Source organism: Gavia stellata, chromosome 18 (genome assembly GCF_030936135.1).
Source record: "Gavia stellata isolate bGavSte3 chromosome 18, bGavSte3.hap2, whole genome shotgun sequence".
Lineage (NCBI taxonomy): Eukaryota > Metazoa > Chordata > Aves > Gaviiformes > Gaviidae > Gavia > Gavia stellata.
In genome coordinates, this window is record NC_082611.1 from 1,530,530 (window position 1) to 1,549,874 (window position 19,345).

The window sequence follows — 19,345 nt, forward strand, 5'->3', positions numbered from 1 at the left end:
GGGATGTATTTCTCACTGGTCTCTGCCATGCCTCAGAGGCGGTACTCAGGGCTGCAGAGGACTCCCACTCATTTTTAGGCTACCGAGGGTTCTGTACTTCCCAAGGAGGCACCAAAATGCTCAGGGATTTATGTCTCCTGGTGAGTTCAAGTCTACTGCTGATGATGTTAACCTCTTGGGAAAATTTCGAGACCTGTCAGTCTGTGCCACACCTTTAAGCAAAGCTGACGGCCGGAAAGGACTGTGGGCTCTCCTTCCTCTCCAGCGCAGCTGGGTACAACCAGACTGGATCTGTATTTGGGACCACACGGACATGCCAGAAGGGTTCTGCAAGGTCATATTGCTTTCCATTGCCACTGGCCTGCAATGGCAGGGGATTAAAGCCCCCAGGCCCCCTCCAGCGGTCTCCACCCTGCTGGTATGGTCTGTTCAGGGGGAGCTCCAGCCCCACGGTGCAGCTCAGGGGCAGACGGGCTTGGAGAGGGATTTGAGAGGAGCTCAGCAGCATTGCTGCTCAGGGGCCCGGGGGAGCAGGCGCTGGTGGCAGCCTTCATCCCCCCCCGTGCTCCCTTCCTCGCCTGACCTGCTCTGGCTCCCCAGGGAGCCTGTGGCTGGGCTCTAGCCCTGGCCCCACGGCTGGCAGGGGCGAGCAGTGCCTGCCTGGGGAAAGCTGCATCCTGGGAGGGAGGGCAGACTCCTTGCACAGCCACGCTCAGGCACTGCCCGTGGGGATGTGGAGAAGGTCTCCAGTGGCTGCTGGTGCCAGTTATGCGTGTTCTGGAAACACGGGAGAGTGGGGTTTTACCCAGGCATGTCTGAAATCCTTGACTCAGTAATACACTGGAAAGGGAGGGTGCTAAGAAAGCTGCTGTTAAAAGCAGCACAGTGTTTACCTTCTTGCCCCTGGGCCTCACCCTCACATCCATCCACCATCACCTACGGTGCCTTTTCAGTGTCCAAGCCGCCCCGACCCCTCGGTCCGTGGTTCTGCTTGGTGGTAGCAGGTGACAGCAGCATATTTACAACCAAACTCAACGGGAGCAAATTGCACTTTGTTGGCAATGAATTGTTGCACCTCACATTGCTGCAGACCCGTCACCAGGCAAGGGGGGAGGTCATCCTGGGGCTGCGCTGGCTCTCGCCGACCTGCACATCACTGAGCGCCCGCTGCAGGGAGAGAGCAAAAAGCAGGAGCTGAGGATAAGGTCAGGGCAGCTGGCATGGACAGGGAGGATGTTTCAACAGTACTGGCCACTACAGACTTAATTCTCCCCCAGCTTCCCGCTGGACAAGCCCTGGCAGTCAATGCATTTGCTTTGGTGCTCTGACCCAGCCTTTGTTAACCAAGAACGTCAGACCATGACAACATCTGCTTTACTCTCCATGGGGCCGGTGCTTGGACCATCCTCAGCCCCCTGCACCAGCCAGCCAACCTGTATGTTAGAAAAATTGCATTTTACAGACACTCAGGTACACATGCTCAGAAAAAGCTCGTCTCGTTCCCACAGCTCACATGCAAGTAAAACGCTTCACTGACATTTAACAGGAAACCCCTTGCTGGCTAGCTTTGAAAAGTGCAACTCACCTCAAACTTGCTCATGAATTCTGCAAAAATGCCAAAGAAAGCTTCAGAAGTTGTCATTTTTGTGTCTTCCCCAAAGAAGGACAACACCTTGCTGAATTCATCCATGGCCTTGTGCTGCAGGTCGTCCAGGGATCGCATGGCAGGCTGGGCGCTCTCCAGGAAGGACTGAGAGAAATGGCTTAAGGGAAAACAGCCACACTGGGGGTCTGTTACAGATCAGAATCACTTCTGCTTATCAAATGGCTGGGTTTCATCTCAGGTCTAAGAAAGGACCTGCTGCAGATGCAGGCTGTGGCCACGTGCGAAGGGAGCCCGCTGGCACGCTCAGCTGTCCCTAACAGCACGTCTCTGGAAGGAAAGACGAGTCGGCACACTTTCTGGCCTTGTGGCACTGGGTTTCTGCCACGCAGAGGCACGTCAACCAGTGCTCGCCACAAAAGCTGTTTCCCATGTTGGCTAAGAGTGAGTGGAGGGTGGAGATTTCCACCAGGCTCTCACCAAGTGCTGAGATGGTTCTTTCTTACCAGCTGACACAGCCCTGCTGCTTACCAAGGAGGCACCAAGGCACCTGCACGGTTTTACTCGAGGGCAGTAAGTCACATTGGTGTTTTGCCCCTTTTACAGAAGGATACAGTCATCACAATTGCAAATCTGTCCTCTGCGGTAGCTGGCATGTTGTGGCAAGCCATCTGTATGTCACTGACGGTGGTGTGCAGGTCCTTTAGGTCAGCCGTTAGTGTTCTCTGATTCACTACAGGAGAAGAGAGGAGTCAACAGTGTTAGGAGACTTGGGCCTGGCTTGCTTCCTGCGGCAACGCGAGGGCAACAAGCGTAGGCCATCGGTCAGAGTGGTTCAGGCTGTCTGTCTACATGGGTCTGCACAACCTGTCCACGTTGTCCAGGGCGTGGTGGACAACCAGACCTTCCTGCTGGCCTCCAGCAGGTTGCCAGCAGCCGTTGCTGGGTGCTCAGGCCAAGAGATGCCAAGAACCTCAAAAGGAGCCTGGAACATGCGAAGTGTAAGGAGCACGCAGGACTCGGCAGCACGAGGGTGGTAATGGATACACGGGTACTTAACTTGGGAGGGGGACAGAGGGAGCGTACAAGACGGTAGGACAAGGGGTAATATCCAGGCTGCCCTCCGTGGCATCCCATCATATGGCATTCAGGAGAGCGATGAGCAGTTCAGACTCCTTGCTGCCTTGGGCAACCAAGCCTTAGCTCTTCTACAGGCAAAGGAGAAGGTGAACTGCAGCATGTTGGGAGGCTTTGGGTTACGTGCTGCAGCTGTGTCGCTCTGCAGCTTGTATGAGCACGAAGCTGGGCAGCCCTGGATGGCACACGGTCTGAAACTGGGTATAAAGGGGCAGGAGTCTGGGCAGCAGGGAGCCTTCCGTGACAAAGTGTTATTTAACAGTTAGACCAGACACAAAATCCAGCTAGGAAAGCTACAGATACAGACCTTCATCAAGTGCAAATTTACATCTCGAGGCCTGAATTTTCTCCTTTATTTATCCACTGTAGCACTAATTCCCAAGGGAATTACTCACAAACAGCAGGGGATGATGTGCAAGGAGAACACAGCCCATGCTTTGCATGCAGCCAGCCTGTTGTGGCACCACCAGCACAAGTGGATGGATGATAACCCCCGCATCTATGTGACTTCTTTTTATTGCAGCCAACGAAGCCGTATGATCCTCAGTCAGTGTGACATACCTGCGACTGGACTGTGAACTCATAACATGAGGGGTGCTGTACACTCTGTACCACACGCGATTGTGAGCAGTAATAACGCTAGCACCCACACCAGGGAGGCTGCACACCAGGGATGGAAGGAGGCAGAGGCTGGGTGGAGCAGACCAGCTCCTGGCACTTCCCTCTTCTGTGCCTCATTTGCACTTATAAGATACCTCTGAACTTGGGAACCACTTTCTCAAGTCAGAAGGAAGGTTCAGGTCAGGGACAGAGCCTTGTCTAGAGACTCCCATGTGCGGCAGTGTGGGATGGATGGGATCTCCCCTGTCACTAAGCTTGTCCCTTCCTAGCCCCGTCCTCTCGCTCAGGACCATGCCTTACTGGTCTAGGCCACCATCCTGCTTGTGTCAATGCTGTGCAGCTCATGGCAGATTCCAGACCCGTACAAAACCAAGAGACAGTGCAAACAGACACGGAGCTTGCAGGTGCTTTTGTTCATTTACCTTTGGCAGCAAGCGGCACTGTAGGAAGATCCTTGGCAAAGCCCAGGAGCTCTGGGAAGTGTTGGCTAAGTGATTTGGCAAGAATGTGCAGGAAAGTGGATTTCCCATCAACAGTCTTGGTTGTGTTCAGCTATGGAAAAGCAAAACAAGTAAGGAGATTCCTATCCAGAGGAAAGCGGGCTTTGCCAAGCACCCAAATACACAGGGGCTCCTCTGTTCTGGTCGGCTCACCCTGCGTTCACGTGCGTGGCAATTCCCAGCCATGCTACGTGGATTAATGTTTAAATAGGACATTTAATGTTTACACAGCAAGTTACGCCCAGATTAGTGGCATCCAGATGCTAAGCAATGCCTCCCTCCCACAGGCCAGGGCTGACACCCCGTCCCCCACCCCTCAGGAGTCCCACATTGACCCACGTGGGATAAAGACCTTCATTTTCTGCCCCCTGCTAGCCAGAAGGCCGTGGGCTCTGGCCAGCTTCGTACATGAGTGCAGGTCTCAGGCCCCAGCACACTGAAGGACCAGACCATTGTTAGGGCCTCTCTGCAGCCACCCCTGTGCATCAGTCCCTGCCCTCCCACCGGTCCCCTCCCTGGGAGCCGCTGCACCCAGGAGCCTTGTACGAGGACAGGCACAATAAACCGGCACTTGGAGCTCCCGGCATTGGTATCTCCTGCATGGGAACAAGCATGCTTCGTCTTACCTCGGTGAGAAAGTTGATTTTAAAGCCTGTTGTTTTGCTGGTCTTGGGCTGCCCGTTGTTCAGATAGTTTCCCATTGCCAGCACAAACTGCAAAGAGAAACCCCAGTGAATGACTGGCCGGTGACCTCCAGCACTTCTATCATCCCATCTCCTTTTGTACCCGCTTTGGGGTCACAGAGACCTACCGACGATGTGGTAGGAGCAGAGGTAAAAAGCCTCCCTCTGTCTACAGGATGGTGGGAAAACACCCTTTTTTGTGCCAGGTCACTTCTGCTAAGGGGCCCCGTACATGTGCTCATAGAGCATGGTTAATAAAACCTTATCAGTTCATTCAGTGGGTTAGATTAGGTGTATTAGATGTAGGTGTTAGATTTCTGCATGTAAAAGGCAGAATTTCCACTGGTTCTGTGTGCACTGTTCATCCTATCACCCATACAGCACGCTGGGAGAAGGAGGGCTGCTAATGCACCCGTCGGCACGGCAGCCCCAGGGGACGGCCGTGAGTCCAGAGGCACAGGCTGTTCTCTTCTCCATGCTGCTCCTGTACGAAGCTTGTACTGAACCCTCGACAGAAAAGCCCACGCTTCAGCTACAGGAACTGGTCCTCATCCACCACCTCTCCTGTGTCTTCAGCAGGAGCTAGAAAACACACCCCGTTTGTCATCTGCAGACTCAAACTTCCAAAGCCCTTTAGAAGAGATCCCATTTAGATGCTTCCCCATGTGGTTAACGTGGATGCTGCCCAGGAGTCCCCTTCCTTCTCCCGCAGCCGTCGGAAGGTCTGTGCCGCCGGAGAGCTGCAGGGAGCCCACAGCACCACTAACACCAGCTCGGCTCCTTTGCCACTTCCAGACTGACAACGCAGGTGCCCAAGCTTTGTTAACATTTAAGGGGGGATTTTGTCTTGTGTCACAGCCTCAGGCTTTGGGTGTGCACAACTTGGGTTTGCCTTTTTATTCCTCACTCGTTTTTCCTTGCAGGACCAGGGCTAAGTCTGGAGGTCCACCCTGAGATCTGCCTGCAGGACGAGGACTCTCCTGCTGACTGGCAAGTGCCGAAGCTCTCCTCTTCCCAAAGCCTTTTGTAGCTGTTATCTACAGGTCTTTAAGGGGGTATTTTAAAGGGAAAGTAGTGATCCAGCAGAGACAGCTTTCCCCTCCAAAGTGCTCTGATTCCTTGTGCCGCAGCTTTGCAGCCCAAACTGGGCTCACCCGAGACCTGACATCCCTCCCGGGGCTTGGTGAAGAGCGGGGACCTCAGGACCGCCTGGATTGCAGCCTGGGAGTTTCTGAATTTCTGTTCACCACCCGTTAATGTGCAACCAGCCATTGCCCCCCAAGGACTTAACGAGGGGCTGGGGGGGTTACTGGCCAGGAGCCACTAAGGAGGTTCACCTCTCATCTGGAAATGCCTTTTGTCACATCTTGTCCTCATTTATGCCACCTGCTTTTTTTTTAAAAGCAAACCTGAATGAATTAACATTAATTTGGGGCAGCTCATCTCAGTAGGGTCAAAGAGCAGCCGCAGCAGGATTCGTTCTCTCCTGCCAGTGCAGTGCCCCTCTGCCAAGCACAGCCCATCCCCAGGACCCCGACGGCACCTCCTCAGAGGGATGGGCAGCATGCGGGACCCCTCCCTGCCCCACGGCAGGGCTGGCACAAGGCCACGGCCGTGCACAGGGACCAGCCTGCAGTGCTCCCTGCACGTGGACATGCAGACGGTGACTGCTCGGCCAAACCCCACATCCTCCAGCCCCATCACAGCCGAAGGACAACCTCGGTGGGCTCCACTATGTTATTGGGTGTGTTTCTGGCTCCTGCAGCCCTGCCATGTGCTGCGGGTGGGTGTGTGGCCGTCTGCGATCTGCCCTCCCACATCCTCCTGAGGCCAGGATCCCCACAAGCAAATGCCAGCAGGAGCTGCCAGGGGATGGAGCCTGGCCGAGCTGGACCCAGAGGGGCCCAGGGCACAGCCGTGGGGCTGGAGCCATGCTCCAGCTGCCTGCGAGCTGCCTGCGAGCTGCCTGCGAGCTGCCCAGCTGCCTGTGGGCACTCCCGTGGACACTGGGGGCTCGGGGTGGCTGTTACCAGAAGGAAGGACTGTTCTGACCTCCAAGATCTTAGCCAACTTCTTGCTGCTTTTCAGCTCTAGAGAGGCCTTACAGATGCACTCGTAGCTAGCTTTGATCTCCTCTGTCTTCTCCTGCAGAGTGGTCTTAAAATGTAGGCTGCGCAGACGGATCTTGTATTCTGGTACTGACAACATCTGAGAGCAAAAGGAGGAGAAAATTACTACTATCACCATTAGCCATAATCCCTCCTCAGTGGTGTTTTTCCTGGCATATTTCCCTGTACTTGAAAGCAGTATGCACTTGCTCAGCTCAGGCGACACCGCGGAGCAGCTGGGACGGCTGCTGTAGATCGCAGAGCACAGCCGGTTTGCTGCCACAGGAGAGGAGGGTCTCATGCCAATACCCACAAGTGACTTTGTCAACAGAAAGTAATTCAGAGTTGGGCAAAGTCACTCTTACCAGGGAGTAAACATCGTGGTATGCTTTGGCTGTAAAACAGCCGCCGTGGGAGCTGCCAGATGCCTCAGACATCAGCCCGAGCATCGCTCGCCGGCAGTCCCTGTGACCACTGCCACCAGCTCTTCCCACCCCACAGCATGCACAAGGAGCAGACCAGCGTCCCGCTGACTGCTTCCTCTCTGCTGTGTGTTCTCCTCCCCTCCGGCTCTCAGCGGGACATCCCAGGGACACTGCACATGCAGACCTCCTCGCTCCCGGAGCACATCCCTGCCCGCAGGTACCTGCAGCACAAACTGGTCGGGCTCGCTCAGCTTGCCGGGGTTCTCCTTGTAGCTCTGGAAGCGCTGGACTTCCTCCCCGTCCGGGGCGTACAGCAAGAGCTGCTTGATGTGGGAAGGCTCCAGGCGGTCCGTCTCCATTGTCATGAGGATCTGGCGCAGCTCGATGTGCGAGAGCTTGAGGTGGGCTATCAGGATGGCTGGGGGGAAGGGAGGCGCGTCACTTGGGAGGGGAGGAGACCCGGACCCCCCCCAGGACGGGGCCAGGAGGAGAAGCTCAATCTCTCCACGGCATGGACTTCTCCATGTGCCAGTGCTGGCACAGGGTCAGCCCTGGGGGGAGGAAGGACTTTCCGCTCCCTGAGGCCCTGCAGAGGCTGCGCGGGGGTCCCGAGGAGTCACTCTGGTCCTGCAGACCCCAGGGTCTTGCATCATTGTGCATGTACATCACCAACGCATCAGGCTGGGCGGCACTGGAAACCACCCCCATGTCCCCCGCGGCCAGGAGACCAGGGGCTCGCAGGTCCCACCAAGCCCTCCCACCCTCCTTCCTACCAGAAGCACGTCCTGGAGAAGCGGCACTGAGCCTTCCCCGGCGGGCGGCAGGGCGGCCCCGCACACCCTCGCTGCCCCATGCAAGCTCTTCCCTCTCCCTCCCCAGGCCAATGAGTCACATCCCATCTCCGTCCTGTCCTGCAAAGCCCCCTTCTCCCCCTGCCCGGGGCTGAGCCCAGCCCGGAGGGGCTCTGGGCTGCAGGAACAGCCCAGACCAGCAGAGCGGTGCTGGGATTGCGCTCATGGGATCGTGCTCATGAAGCCTCCTCCTTTTACCTTTCCAGTTCTCTACATCCCCGGCCCCATCTCTGGGCCCGTTTGGGGGGTATGTTCACCGTGATGTTTACTTACATGTGTTGTAGGCCTTTTTGTGGGACAAAATTTCAACCACGTCTTTCTTTTTAAAGTTTTCAGGCATGAGAGTTGGCTCTGGAAGAGAAACTGAAAGATTTAATTATGGGTAAGGACAGGCTCAGCTGGCTCCAGCAGGAAGAAAATTGTCCTGAAAACAGTGAAACCATGAATGAAAGAGAGGAGAACTGATGCTTTGCACACAGCAATGGCTCTGGGAATCCTTGAATTCTGCGATTCAAAGATCTCCTCAACGGAGGACTCAGTTGGAGCTGAAAAAGGTAAAACGAGAGGTGAAACACACAGAAAATCCCAGACTGCCCAGAAACATCCCAAAAAAGATAGCCCCTGAGAAGAATCCCATTTCATCTCACTTCCACTGCCAGTCCCATCTGTATCTGCCAGCGCTAGCTTAGCTCTGCCCACCCTGCCGGCGTGCATCACGTCCCTTGCAGGAGAGCTCAGACATCCCACTGGCATTTTACTTTTCCCAGCGTAAATGAGGCAGCCGTGCTGCCCCACGCCTCCCTTTGGGCAGGTGGCAGTGGGGCAGGAGCACACCGCTGTCACCCCGTGCCCCGAATGCCTCCCGCTGCGCAGGGCGGCCACCCCGGCCACCGTCGCTCGGCGCCCCCAGCCTGGACCTGCTCCCTGGGTTTGCAGCACCCGGAAACCCCAGTGGGTGGGAGAGCCCCAGTCGGTGGGTCTGCTGGAGACCCCGATTCCAATGGGAAGGCTGCACTGGCAGGAAACAACAGACCCCGTACATAGGTTTTGGGGGGAACTAACTTATTATATATGTAAAAAGAAAAGTGTTGCTTGTAATGCTGTCTGTGAACAGAGATTTTCACAGCTTTTTCAGGAGTGAGTTCTCAAAGCAACAGAGCTGCACTTCGCTTCCTAATTTGCAGCCGTTACTGCTCCTGCAGCACAACCTGGTGTCCGTGCATGCCGACAGCCCGGCTGACCGTCCGTACTGCACGGACCGTAACAAGCAGAGGCTGTGCACAAATCGTTATAATACGTGGTGCAGGTTTGAGCTTCTGCTGTGTTGCAAACCAGGCCCCTCGTGGCACCGGAGAACAGTGCCGGCACCCCGGCATGCCCCACGGTATGGAGATGGCCGGGCAGGAGCTATGAGAGCTGGGAAGCAGCACTGAGTGCAACGGGGAGCGAAACCCTCCAGCTGAGTTTCACTGCCCCGGTCGACTGAAATGCGGAGAGAAAACAGATAATGGCAGCAAAGAAAATTAAGGGAGATAGTGAGATGATCTCCACCTTAATGATCCGCTGTGCCACCAGCCACGAATTCCTGAGTATGAATGAATTCCGTGCTGCGGGTGATGCTAGGACCAGGCATTGCCTTGCTGCCCACCGAGTCCTGGTTCCTCCCAGCACCCCGGTCTCCGGCCAGTATCAAGACCTATTCTGGGGCTCAGTTACTTACTTGTAGGCTTCTGCGTCCCGAAGTGCAGCTCCAGGTCGAGGTATTTGACCATATCACTCAGCTTGTCGTAATCTGAGTCTTCCCCGAGCTGCAGGAGGAGGAAGAGTCAGGAGCCGTGCTGGCACAGGGGACAGCCCGACACCACCCGCCTGCACTGGACCACCTTCCCTCCGTCCCACCCTAAGCTCTGCATCCCTAGAAGAAACCAGGACAGGTTGATGGCACTGTCCTGTAACTGGAAACTCAGCCATCATAAACCCTGTGCAGAAACCAGAGCCTGGTGAGCCATTCACCTCTGTGGAGGCAGTTTCTACACAAATCACTAAGCCCATCTGGTGGGACCTGTTCTAATTTCAGAAGAAAGGAAGAAACCCGGAGATTCACCCCGTCAGCATTTCCTCCCACCCTGCAGCTGGTGGCACTGCCCCGCGGATCCATTTACCTTCTGACACAGCTGGAATCCTACAGAGCAATACTGCTCTTCACTTGCTACTTGGGCACATTGCTTTAGTGAAGGACAAAGTGGGAATTCCAGAAACTTTGGGAATTTTTTGCATAAAAAAAAAACACTGGGAAAAAGCATCTTGTTCTCTGGAGTGTTGGAGGGAGGGACCTGCAGGATTTCAAGTGCTTGCTTCGAGGTGGGTGCCTGTGGGACTGGAAGATGATCCCACAGCTCCCCTCTAGCAGCTCAGGGCATGAAGAATATGGCACATCTGAACACATTCATCATCATGAGAGACACAGAGGCTGGAAGTTAAACCCCAGGGAGGCCAGCTTCTCCCTCCATGGACCCAAATCCACCCCCAGAGTTCTGCATCTCTTCAAGTCTATGATGCCAAAGGATTAGCACGTCTAGTCTCAGTCCTTGTCTCTGCTTTCCCCCTCTGGTGTCCTCCCCTGCCTCAGTGCTCTCCCCATCACTCTGCTTTCAACCTTTGTCGTGGTTTCCCACTGATAAAACCTCCTACAGCTGCGGAACATGTCTGAAGGCAGCTCCTGCCTATGTCAACCCACAGAGAGCAGGAAAGCAAGCGCTCCCCAGCACGCTGCAGGAAAAAAAATGCACTTCAGGTGCTTTCCAGAGCCTCTTCTCATCCCAGCAGTTTTGGTCCAAACAATTAAAAGGATGAAAAGAAATATGAGGCTTTCTGTAACGTGGCATCTTCAGACTTCATTCCCTTGGCCAAGGTATTGAATGTGTGGCCCAACAAGAGGTTAGGACACAACGCTCTGGGGAGGGGACCGCCCCCCCGCGCTCTGGGCAGGGAGGAGGGCAGTGCCCACGGATGCTCCCACCGACCTGTGTGGCCTCGGCACAGGCAACCGCTCCCCAGGCCATGGTTTGGACCCTCGCCCCCGGCCCCGCTCCCGGGCCGTACCTGCCCCCAGATGGTCCCTTCCGAGTTCTCCACCTGCTCCCACCGCAGCCTCTTGACGCTCATGTGGTTGGACTCGCTCCTGCGGTGCAGCAGCCCCCGGTGCAGGGGGGGTGCGCAGGGCACCGGGGGGGGCGGCGGGGGGGGCGGGGGGGGCGGGATGGGGTGCAGGTGGCTGACGAGGGATTTGGGGGCAGGCGACGTGCTGGCCTTCGTGGCCTCCGCCTTGGTGGGGATGGTCTGGGGGTCGTGGAACTGGAGGGGGGGGGGTGGTGGGGGGGGGCTGAGCGGTGGGGGGGGGATGTGGTCCGAGAGGGTGGAGTAGGTCAGGGAGCTGCCCTCATCACTGCTGCTGATGTACTCGCTGCTGCTGACATCGTTGGTGACGTAGCTGCCCTGGTCATCGTGGAAACTCATCTGGGTGAGGGAGAGAGGAGAGGCTGAAGGTGGCACCTCGTCCTCCACAACTCAGCCCTCGGGGGTGTCCTGCCCCCCACCCATGCAGCCCTCACCCCCCCGGCCACCCACAGAGCCCCAGGACGTGTCCCCAGGGGCTCTGCACCCGTTCCGGTGCAGTGCAGGCTGCATGACGGATGGCCCCACGACCAGGACAGACAAAGACCGTGCACCGAGCCACCCCTGCCCCACGCTCACCTCCTCGTAGTCATTCTCGGGGGTGAGGAAATCATCCACGATGGTGACCCGGTGTCCCAGCTGCTCACTGAGGGCATCCAGGAATCGGTCGGTGTCGCGGCTGCGCGGGGGCCTGGAGAAGGTGAAGAGCTTCTTCCGTCGCGACAGAGGGCTGAGCGAGTAGTCCCGGTGCTTGGGGGACGGGGCTGGGCTGCTGTCAAGGCTGACATAGGGGTTGGACTCTGTGCTGCTTGGGGAAGCCACGCTGCTGTGCAGGCGGTAGTAGCACTGCTGGGAGGCCAGAGGGTCGCTCGGCCACGAGATCGCCATCCCTGGCTTGCGAGCACCTGCGGGACAGAGTGCTGTCAAGAGGGGTCCTGCACCAGGTGCTCCCCGCAGCCCCCCACCCATGGGCTGTGACAAGCCCCAGCACCGCGCTGAATGTGACACGAGCTAACGGTGCAACCTGCGGGAGGAGGGATCCCGCGGGGCACTGCAGCGGGGCGGGGGTCCCGCAGGATTTGCCCTCCCACACACTCCATTGCCCTCCTGCAGATGTAGCTTTACAGGAGCCATTGCTGGGCTCACACGTGGCATTGTCACTGCTTCGTTATAAAATGGCACCAAGAGAAAGATGTCTTCTCCTTCCCTGCCTCACCAGCACCATCCACCATTGCCTGAGACCCCCCCAAAACTGCCCCTCTCACGCCGTGGGAAGCCAGACACTACCTGCAGCGTGTGCCAGCTCTGGGGCAGGAGGTGATGCTCTGTGCAGGGCAGCGTTACCCCTCTTGCCAGCAAAGCTGCCGATCAGGCGGTTTTCTAACTCTGCATAGACAGCCGACATCTGAAAAAAAGGGCAGAGAGCTGCTGTTGATGCCCGAATGGAAACGGAGCTTGTGGAGCCCCCAGAGAGCTGCAATGGCATGGGGACAGGACAGCCACCACAGACCCGCCAGCCCCCAGTTTCTTACTCTTTGAAGGAGTGCTTCACCCCAACCCAAGGCTACTCTGCCTTTTCTGAAGCTCCCCCAGAGCCTCTCACTCACACGGCTGCAGGAGGACGTTGACAGACACCAGCCTTATTAGATCTGACTAATTGCCCAGGGAAGAGATCTCAGAGACGAGCTCTGAGGCAGGGATGTTGTCAGCCACCAGCAGGTATTTACATGCAGACACATCCTTCCCTTGTTCCTTTTTCTGCTTTCCCGCATTAACATGAAAGGAGTCAAACTGTCGACCCTCCCTGTGAATGCAACGGTCCCGCACACGTCGGCAAAGCCTTTCCCAGAGGCGTCCCCCCACCCCAGCCCCACGAGGTCGCACCATTTTGGGGTTGGGCGTCTCCGGGAGGGATGTGCCATCGCCAGCCTGTCTCTCTCCAGGGATCAGGCGAACCGGGACCTCCACAGTGTCGCTCTGGCCTGCCGGGGAAGGAAGAGACAAACCAGTCAGGAGCCACCAAGGTCCCTCCCGTCTCCTGCTGGGACCTGGAGCCATCCTCGTGCCCGGGCGTGCAGTGAAGCACTGGGAGCTCCTGGCTCTGGGGGTCTCAAGGGACCGATGCAGGGCAGCTGGCAGCCCCGTGCATGGGCTGCGTGTGAAACAGAGAACGTCTTACTGCGGGCCTCCCCGGGCGGCAGAAGTCACCCGGCAGTGAAGCATGATGCGTGCTAGAAGACAAGCACAGCTGAGACAAAATCCTCCTGTGCCTTGCCCTTTACCTCTCCATATTCAGTTTCTCTGTCTAAAATGAGAATACTATTCATTTCTCAGTCTACCCAACTGGTAGATTTGGAAGCTGCCTATAAATCCTCAGCATCTGAGCAGTGCTACAACTGCGGCATGGTTAGTGTGTTCCTCACTAGTGCCGTACACAGGCAGACAGTGCCGAGCGGGGGGTTTCCGTCACAGTATTTCAGGGGAAGAGACATTATCCAGGGCACATGCGGGAGTTTGCACTACGTCGAAAACTCTCCACGTATCAAGATGCCGCGGGGCCATGGGTGTTTCTTTTTTCTTCATTTCTTTTCCTTCAGCCTCCTTGGTAGGTGCTGGACACCAGGACAGTCAGGGTCACCACACAGGGCAGTCGAGGGCGCAGTTTCCAAAATTTGGTCCTTTCGGTCGCAGATGCCCGGGCAGCACCGGCCGCCCCAGCAGCGTCCCCTGAGACGGGGCTCTGTGGGGGACACAAGGAGGGAGGAGGGAGGGAGGTCTAAACCCCTGCGAAGGCACAAGGGAGCTCGCTTGGAGTGAGGTGGATTTGACCAGCTCCAAAGGAAACCCCAATTTTCCAGTTATGTCCGTGGAGAGCTTCTGCTCAGAGGTTAATGGCTGGAGGCTGGCTGAGGTGCGTGCAGATCCCTGATTTATCTCCAAGGCTGTGTGAAGGGCTGCCGGGGGGAAGCAGTCTGCAATCCCTGCCTTTCCCGAGCTGCTGGAGGGCAGGTCGAACAGATTCACCTTCCCTTTCAGCCACAACATTTCCAGCCAGCGGTCAGGGCCAGGCTGAGTACCGGGGCGGGCAGGCAGAGCTTCGGAGAGCCCAGCGGAGCAGCTCTGCTCACCCAGCGCCAAACCGGACCCGTGTGCTCAGAGCCCAGTGTTTAATGGCAACAAAGAAAGGAGAGCCCAGGATGGACTGTAATGAGAAAAGGCTCTGGAGTGGGGCTTTCATCGGGAACAGGAGGTGCATCGCCCCCGTGCATCACCTCCCTCTCCAGGACTGAGGAACGTTGTCTGCTTTTTATAAATAAATGGTTTGTGCAGGGAGGTGAGCTAGGAGCACCCGGGGAAGGATGCACCCCAGAGCCTGCTCAGGCTTGGGTAAGGTCAGCACGACAGGTCGCGGGCTGCTCTGCTCTTTCCACAGGGCAGCTGAGGACAAGCTGGCGAGCATCTGCCCGGGCAAGCGGCTTCCCTCCGGCGTACGCAGCTGTCGGCCGCTCTCCATGCTGTAATCACAACCAGAAACGCTCCTCGGAGGCAGCTTAGAGGATCTTCCCCGGGGAAATGTCTCGGAGTTGACTGCTCCGGCAGCAGCCCTCCCTGGCAGCTGAGGAGCACCGTGCTCCTGGTGAGGGGTGCCGGGAGGAAGGCATGCAGCCGGAGTGCCGGCAGAGCGTGGCTGGTTGCGATGGGGAGGTCATGGTCAGAAGCCATAAGCACAGGTCAAGTGCTTTTGCGACCAGCTACGGGCGATGGAGGGATAGGCAGGATGCCTTGTCCTGCCCTCCGGGAGAGGAGGGCAAAGACCCGGAGGACTGAAAACACAACCAGCAACGCGGGGTGCATCTGGGGGAGAGGGTTAGAGATCGGGGGGCTGTGGAGGGCCCTGCAGCAATACCAGGAGGATGGGATTTTCAGAGGAATGGGGAGATATGGGGCTTATCTCTGAAAGGAGAGAGGGTTTGTGCCATGAGTGTAGTTCACCAAGAGTCTCAAAGTGGCACTGAACTGTGATCTTCTTCCTCACATGGATTCCACAAATGCCTTTTTCCCTGTGAATTTGATGGTGTCCAAGAAAGTTCACAGGGAAGCTAGAAACTGTGCACCCCAGAACAGAGGGCTCAGACCAGCAGGATCAGTTCACATCTAAGCAACGGAAGGGATTGGAAACAAGGTTCAGCCTCGGCCCAAGAGGCCTCTTATTGGAATTGCTTATTTCAACAGTTTCTGAAAACGGATTTCCAGTCAAAGCCTCTGTGCTGGCTCTATGCCGACCTGCACCTTTTCCCACTGTTCATGCTCAGGCAGAGCCACCGGGACCCAGGTTCCTCCTCCCCGCAGAGGGAACCCCTGCGCAGCCCCCAGTCACCCACCTGCTGCCCCCCCTTGCTCGGGGCGGGGGGTTCGAAGGCTTCCCCGGCACAAGGAGGCCCCTCGAACGGAGCTGCGATAGCGATCCTCTGCTTCTGGCTCAGCTGCAGCAGAAAACACCCTTCGTAAGGCATGGCCAGTGCATGCCGGACCCCGCAGCTCCCCCGTTCCTCCTCGCCATGACACGGGGCTCCCCCAGGTCTGCGGGACTCGCAGCCGCCCTCTGAGCCCTGCACTCGACCGTGACCCCGTGCACAGCCTTGCTGGCACTGCGGCTGCCTGTCCCACCGGGTAGCCACTCACCCCGTCCTCACGCTGGCCCTGGGGAGCGGAGCGGGTTACAGATGCTCCTGCCAGCACATGGCGAGGGGATGGATGCCCAAAGACAGGACATGCAATTGCTCTTTCCATCAGGATTGGCATCCACCAGCTTATAGTGCCCATGAAACTCCAGCCCTGAGCTAGGCTGGTTCAGAGGGACCTGGCTAACTCCTTCCTGCCCTTAAGGGACAAGATGGGAGTGGGGACCAGCACCAAAATGCTGCCTGGAAGAACCACATTGTCTAATGGATTGGTTTGTGTGCAGTTCAGTGCGACAGCTCAGGGCGGCTCAGACTTACAGCAGGATGAAGATACCGAAGCATCAGTCCCAATGGTATCCAACAAACCAATGCTCGGACAGCCCGATACACACAAACATCAGAGATCGCCACTGAGTTTGGAAAAAGCCCAGATGAAGGACTAACCCAAATTCAGAGATCTCTGGCCACCGCGCTTCCACGCGTGGACACACATGTAATGCACCAGAACAACCAGAACTTCACACCGTCAGAGACTGCTCCTTTCACCGCGGGAGCTGAAAGGAGCCAGGGACCAGCCTGCGAACCGGGGACAACAGTCTGAAAGAGCCTGGTCCTGGGAGATTTATTCCCGTGCTTTCCTCCTCTGCCAGTAGCTGAGGATACCTGCTTTGTATGCCTGAAATATAGGTGCAAACTGCAAATATATCGGCTGCCCCTTGACATCTGAAGTTTATCAACTTGGGGTCTAGGTTCTTGGGAATGTACAACACGTTAGGTAGGTTGGGCCACGATTCTGCACACACAAAAGCAGTGGTAATTGAGAGTGCAAATTAGGTGAGCAAATACCCAACAGTTTTCCATGCACAGCAGGGAGTATTTGCACCAGGACTTCGAGCTGTTTCTCCCTGCGAGGGGAAAGGCTGTGCTAAAATAACCATGTTCCTCCAAAAGTCTCTCTTCAAGCAACACCTCTTTTTACCTACGTTGAGTCTAAAATAAACACATCAACACAATGTAAATAGCTTAAATAGAAGAATTTGAAAACAATTAAGAAGCCCAAATCCAAAGATTAAGACATTTCACTCCAAATTTGCCCTCGCTTTTCTTCTGTCTGACTGCAAAGCCCGTAATGCTCAGCAAGCCACGGCTGTTTTTTGTGGTGCCACAGCCCCAGGTGATGGCGAGGGGAGAGGGGCACTCGGGAGGAGGAGAATCGCCGACTGCCTTCCAAGTCTCTTGGGAGAGCAGCGCTCCCAGGCAGGCGCTTCACTGCCAGGGGAGCCACGCTCCCCACCTCCTCTAACCATGGATGCCTGCGAACGTCCGACTGCCGGAGACATCCCCAGGGACACCGCTGTCATCGCTTATTTTGGCTCTCCGATCTGAATGCTGCCCCTAAACCAGCTGTTTCCTTTCAGAACTTCCTAACCTCTGCTGACTCAAGCAGCTTCCAAAAACCTTTGCTCCCAGAGACAAGCTCTCAGGTGCCATCTCTCCTCTCAATGCAGAGTTCCCTTCCAAAACTACATGGCTCCGTGGTGCAGAAAAGGTAACCTCCCACCTGACATTTACAGATAGACCTCATGGGTAACAGGAGCTGGCAACTCCTCTGTGCTGCTCTACATCCCGCACAGCCACTGCCTCCGTGCAGGCAGCGTGCGGGCAGGAGCGGACCAGGGCAGAGCCACAGCCGCTGCCCCGGGGGAGAGCTGGCGGCTCCCTCGCCGCCCCAGCCTGCTCCCAGCACGATGGACCCGAGGTCCCTGGGGACCCGGTGGGACACGGCGTGTCCGTGCCAGAGTGCAGGGGCTTTCCTCTCACCTGCTAAGGACTTGTAACCAAGAAACCTGGCAATCTTTTGCTGGCAGTGCTCCTGCTCTTCGTACGTCAGCAGCTGGTAGATAAACTGCCAAATGACTTGCTTGGCCGGTGTGTCCAGCACCGGGTACACATCCACAATGAGAGTGTCAATATTCCTGCAAAATGGGAAAGAGAGGGCTGGGCAGTGAACGCATCCCTACGGCACAGCCCCACCACACTGCTTCCCTGGGCTCCGGCGCTTCCCAGCCTGCCTCCACCGGGGTCTCCGCTGCCGAGTTTGCCTCTGAGTCTTTGGCACAAACGGGTCGTTTCAAGGCAGAGGTGCCGGGCTGCGAGCGAGGGACGGAGCCCTTTGGGACGGGGAGTTGTGCAGCTGGTGCTAACGGGAAAGCAAACTCCCAGGGACCGGCAGCACCTGACAGCCAGGTATAAAACCTGGTTCGTGAGTCAGCCAGGGTGTCTGGGGGATAAGAGGGACAGAGGAGCACCAGGAAGCAGAGAGATACCCTGGAATGACCTGAATTTTGGCCAGCAGCAGGTAAGCGGGCTCGGGGAGAACCGCATTGGAGAGGGTGGCTGGGCTGGCAGCCTCGCTGGGCTGAAGGCTTAGTCTCCGGTTGGCTCTGTGGTGTATAGAGATGGTGAAAGGGCTGTTGAGGATGGCAGGGCTGAGCGCCTCATTCAGTGAGGAGGATAAAGCAGACTGGGGGAGGAGGGCTGTTCTGGGTCGGAGAGCTAAAGTCAGGCAGCTTTTCTACTGAGAAACTGAGGCAGAGACGATGGGTTAAAGCTCATTGCAACTATTGCATCCTTAATGTAGACGTAATAGTAAGAACTTCTTATAAAGAGCTGGAAGGAGATTGCATTATGTAGGAACAAATCTGTTGTCTTGATGTTAAGTGAATGGACCATCGCTGCCTTCCAAAGAGCAGGGACCAGGCACACGGGGGAGAGCCGAATGGTGAAGAGGCTCAGATACTGCACGGACTTGGGGGGGTCCTTGGAGGCCAGCAGGGATGAGAATCAGTAGGAGCCATCTAAAGCCTGTCAGAAGTCCCCTCCTAGGTTTCTCCCTAGTTTTGGGCTAACTTGCCTTTTCTGTGGAGCCGGCCACAGCTCTCGGCTGGCAGAAGCCTATGTCCCATTCAGAAAAGTTCAAGTATTGTGGAGGAGCTGCCAAGGCAGGCGGCTGCTCTGCCCTGCGCAGGCACTGCTCCTCCCGGCCAGGGCCAGCTGCCTTGTCATGTGCAAAATGGCTGGGGGACCACAGCCCCGAACAGGGTGTCCCGACTCTGTCTCCTGGGAAATGCTGGTACCCACGTGCTGTGGTGGCAAGCAATATAAACTTAATGTTTGGGGGTTTCTCTCCTTGTTGGAGCACTTAGAGGTCACAGCTGGCTTGTCGGGACAGGCACGCAATTAGGTCATGATGAATTATAGCTAAATGGTGTAGTGGCCTCTGCATTGAGCCATCTGGGGCAGCTACAAGCAAAATGAGACGGCTGGAGGAGAGGATGGGCATGCCAGTGCCCCCGCTGAGCCTTGCTCCCCGCAGTGGGCAGCAGCGACAGCCCCCAGTCAACCACTGCTGGAAGACCAAGCAACGTGGGCAGCCCTGCCCTGGGAGGGGAACCTGGGGACTGGATTCATGGTGCTTGAATTCCCACCCTTGTGCCACTGAGCAAGAGCAAATACCCAGCTAGGATCAGGTCTGCGTTTCCCAGTTGCAGACCCCAGGGA

The 19,345-nt window shown here is 56.7% G+C and overlaps 1 protein-coding gene across 1 annotated transcript in view; it reads right to left on the reverse strand.

Moving 5' to 3' along the window:
* Positions 1-1,095: 1,095 nt before the first annotated feature.
* Positions 1,096-19,345, reverse strand: part of GRID2IP (Grid2 interacting protein) — a 38,712-nt gene continuing 20,462 nt past the window's right edge. The window contains exons 9-23 of the mRNA XM_059826572.1: positions 17,606-17,760; positions 15,485-15,586; positions 12,987-13,084; positions 12,390-12,507; positions 11,682-12,007; positions 11,031-11,444; positions 9,649-9,736; positions 8,202-8,279; positions 7,299-7,495; positions 6,597-6,752; positions 4,488-4,574; positions 3,784-3,913; positions 2,218-2,336; positions 1,586-1,750; positions 1,096-1,167 (exon numbers count right to left, since the gene is read on the reverse strand). Of these exons, the coding sequence (XP_059682555.1) occupies positions 1,096-1,167; positions 1,586-1,750; positions 2,218-2,336; positions 3,784-3,913; positions 4,488-4,574; positions 6,597-6,752; positions 7,299-7,495; positions 8,202-8,279; positions 9,649-9,736; positions 11,031-11,444; positions 11,682-12,007; positions 12,390-12,507; positions 12,987-13,084; positions 15,485-15,586; positions 17,606-17,760 (2,305 nt within the window). The remainder of the gene's footprint in view (positions 1,168-1,585; positions 1,751-2,217; positions 2,337-3,783; positions 3,914-4,487; positions 4,575-6,596; positions 6,753-7,298; positions 7,496-8,201; positions 8,280-9,648; positions 9,737-11,030; positions 11,445-11,681; positions 12,008-12,389; positions 12,508-12,986; positions 13,085-15,484; positions 15,587-17,605; positions 17,761-19,345) is intronic.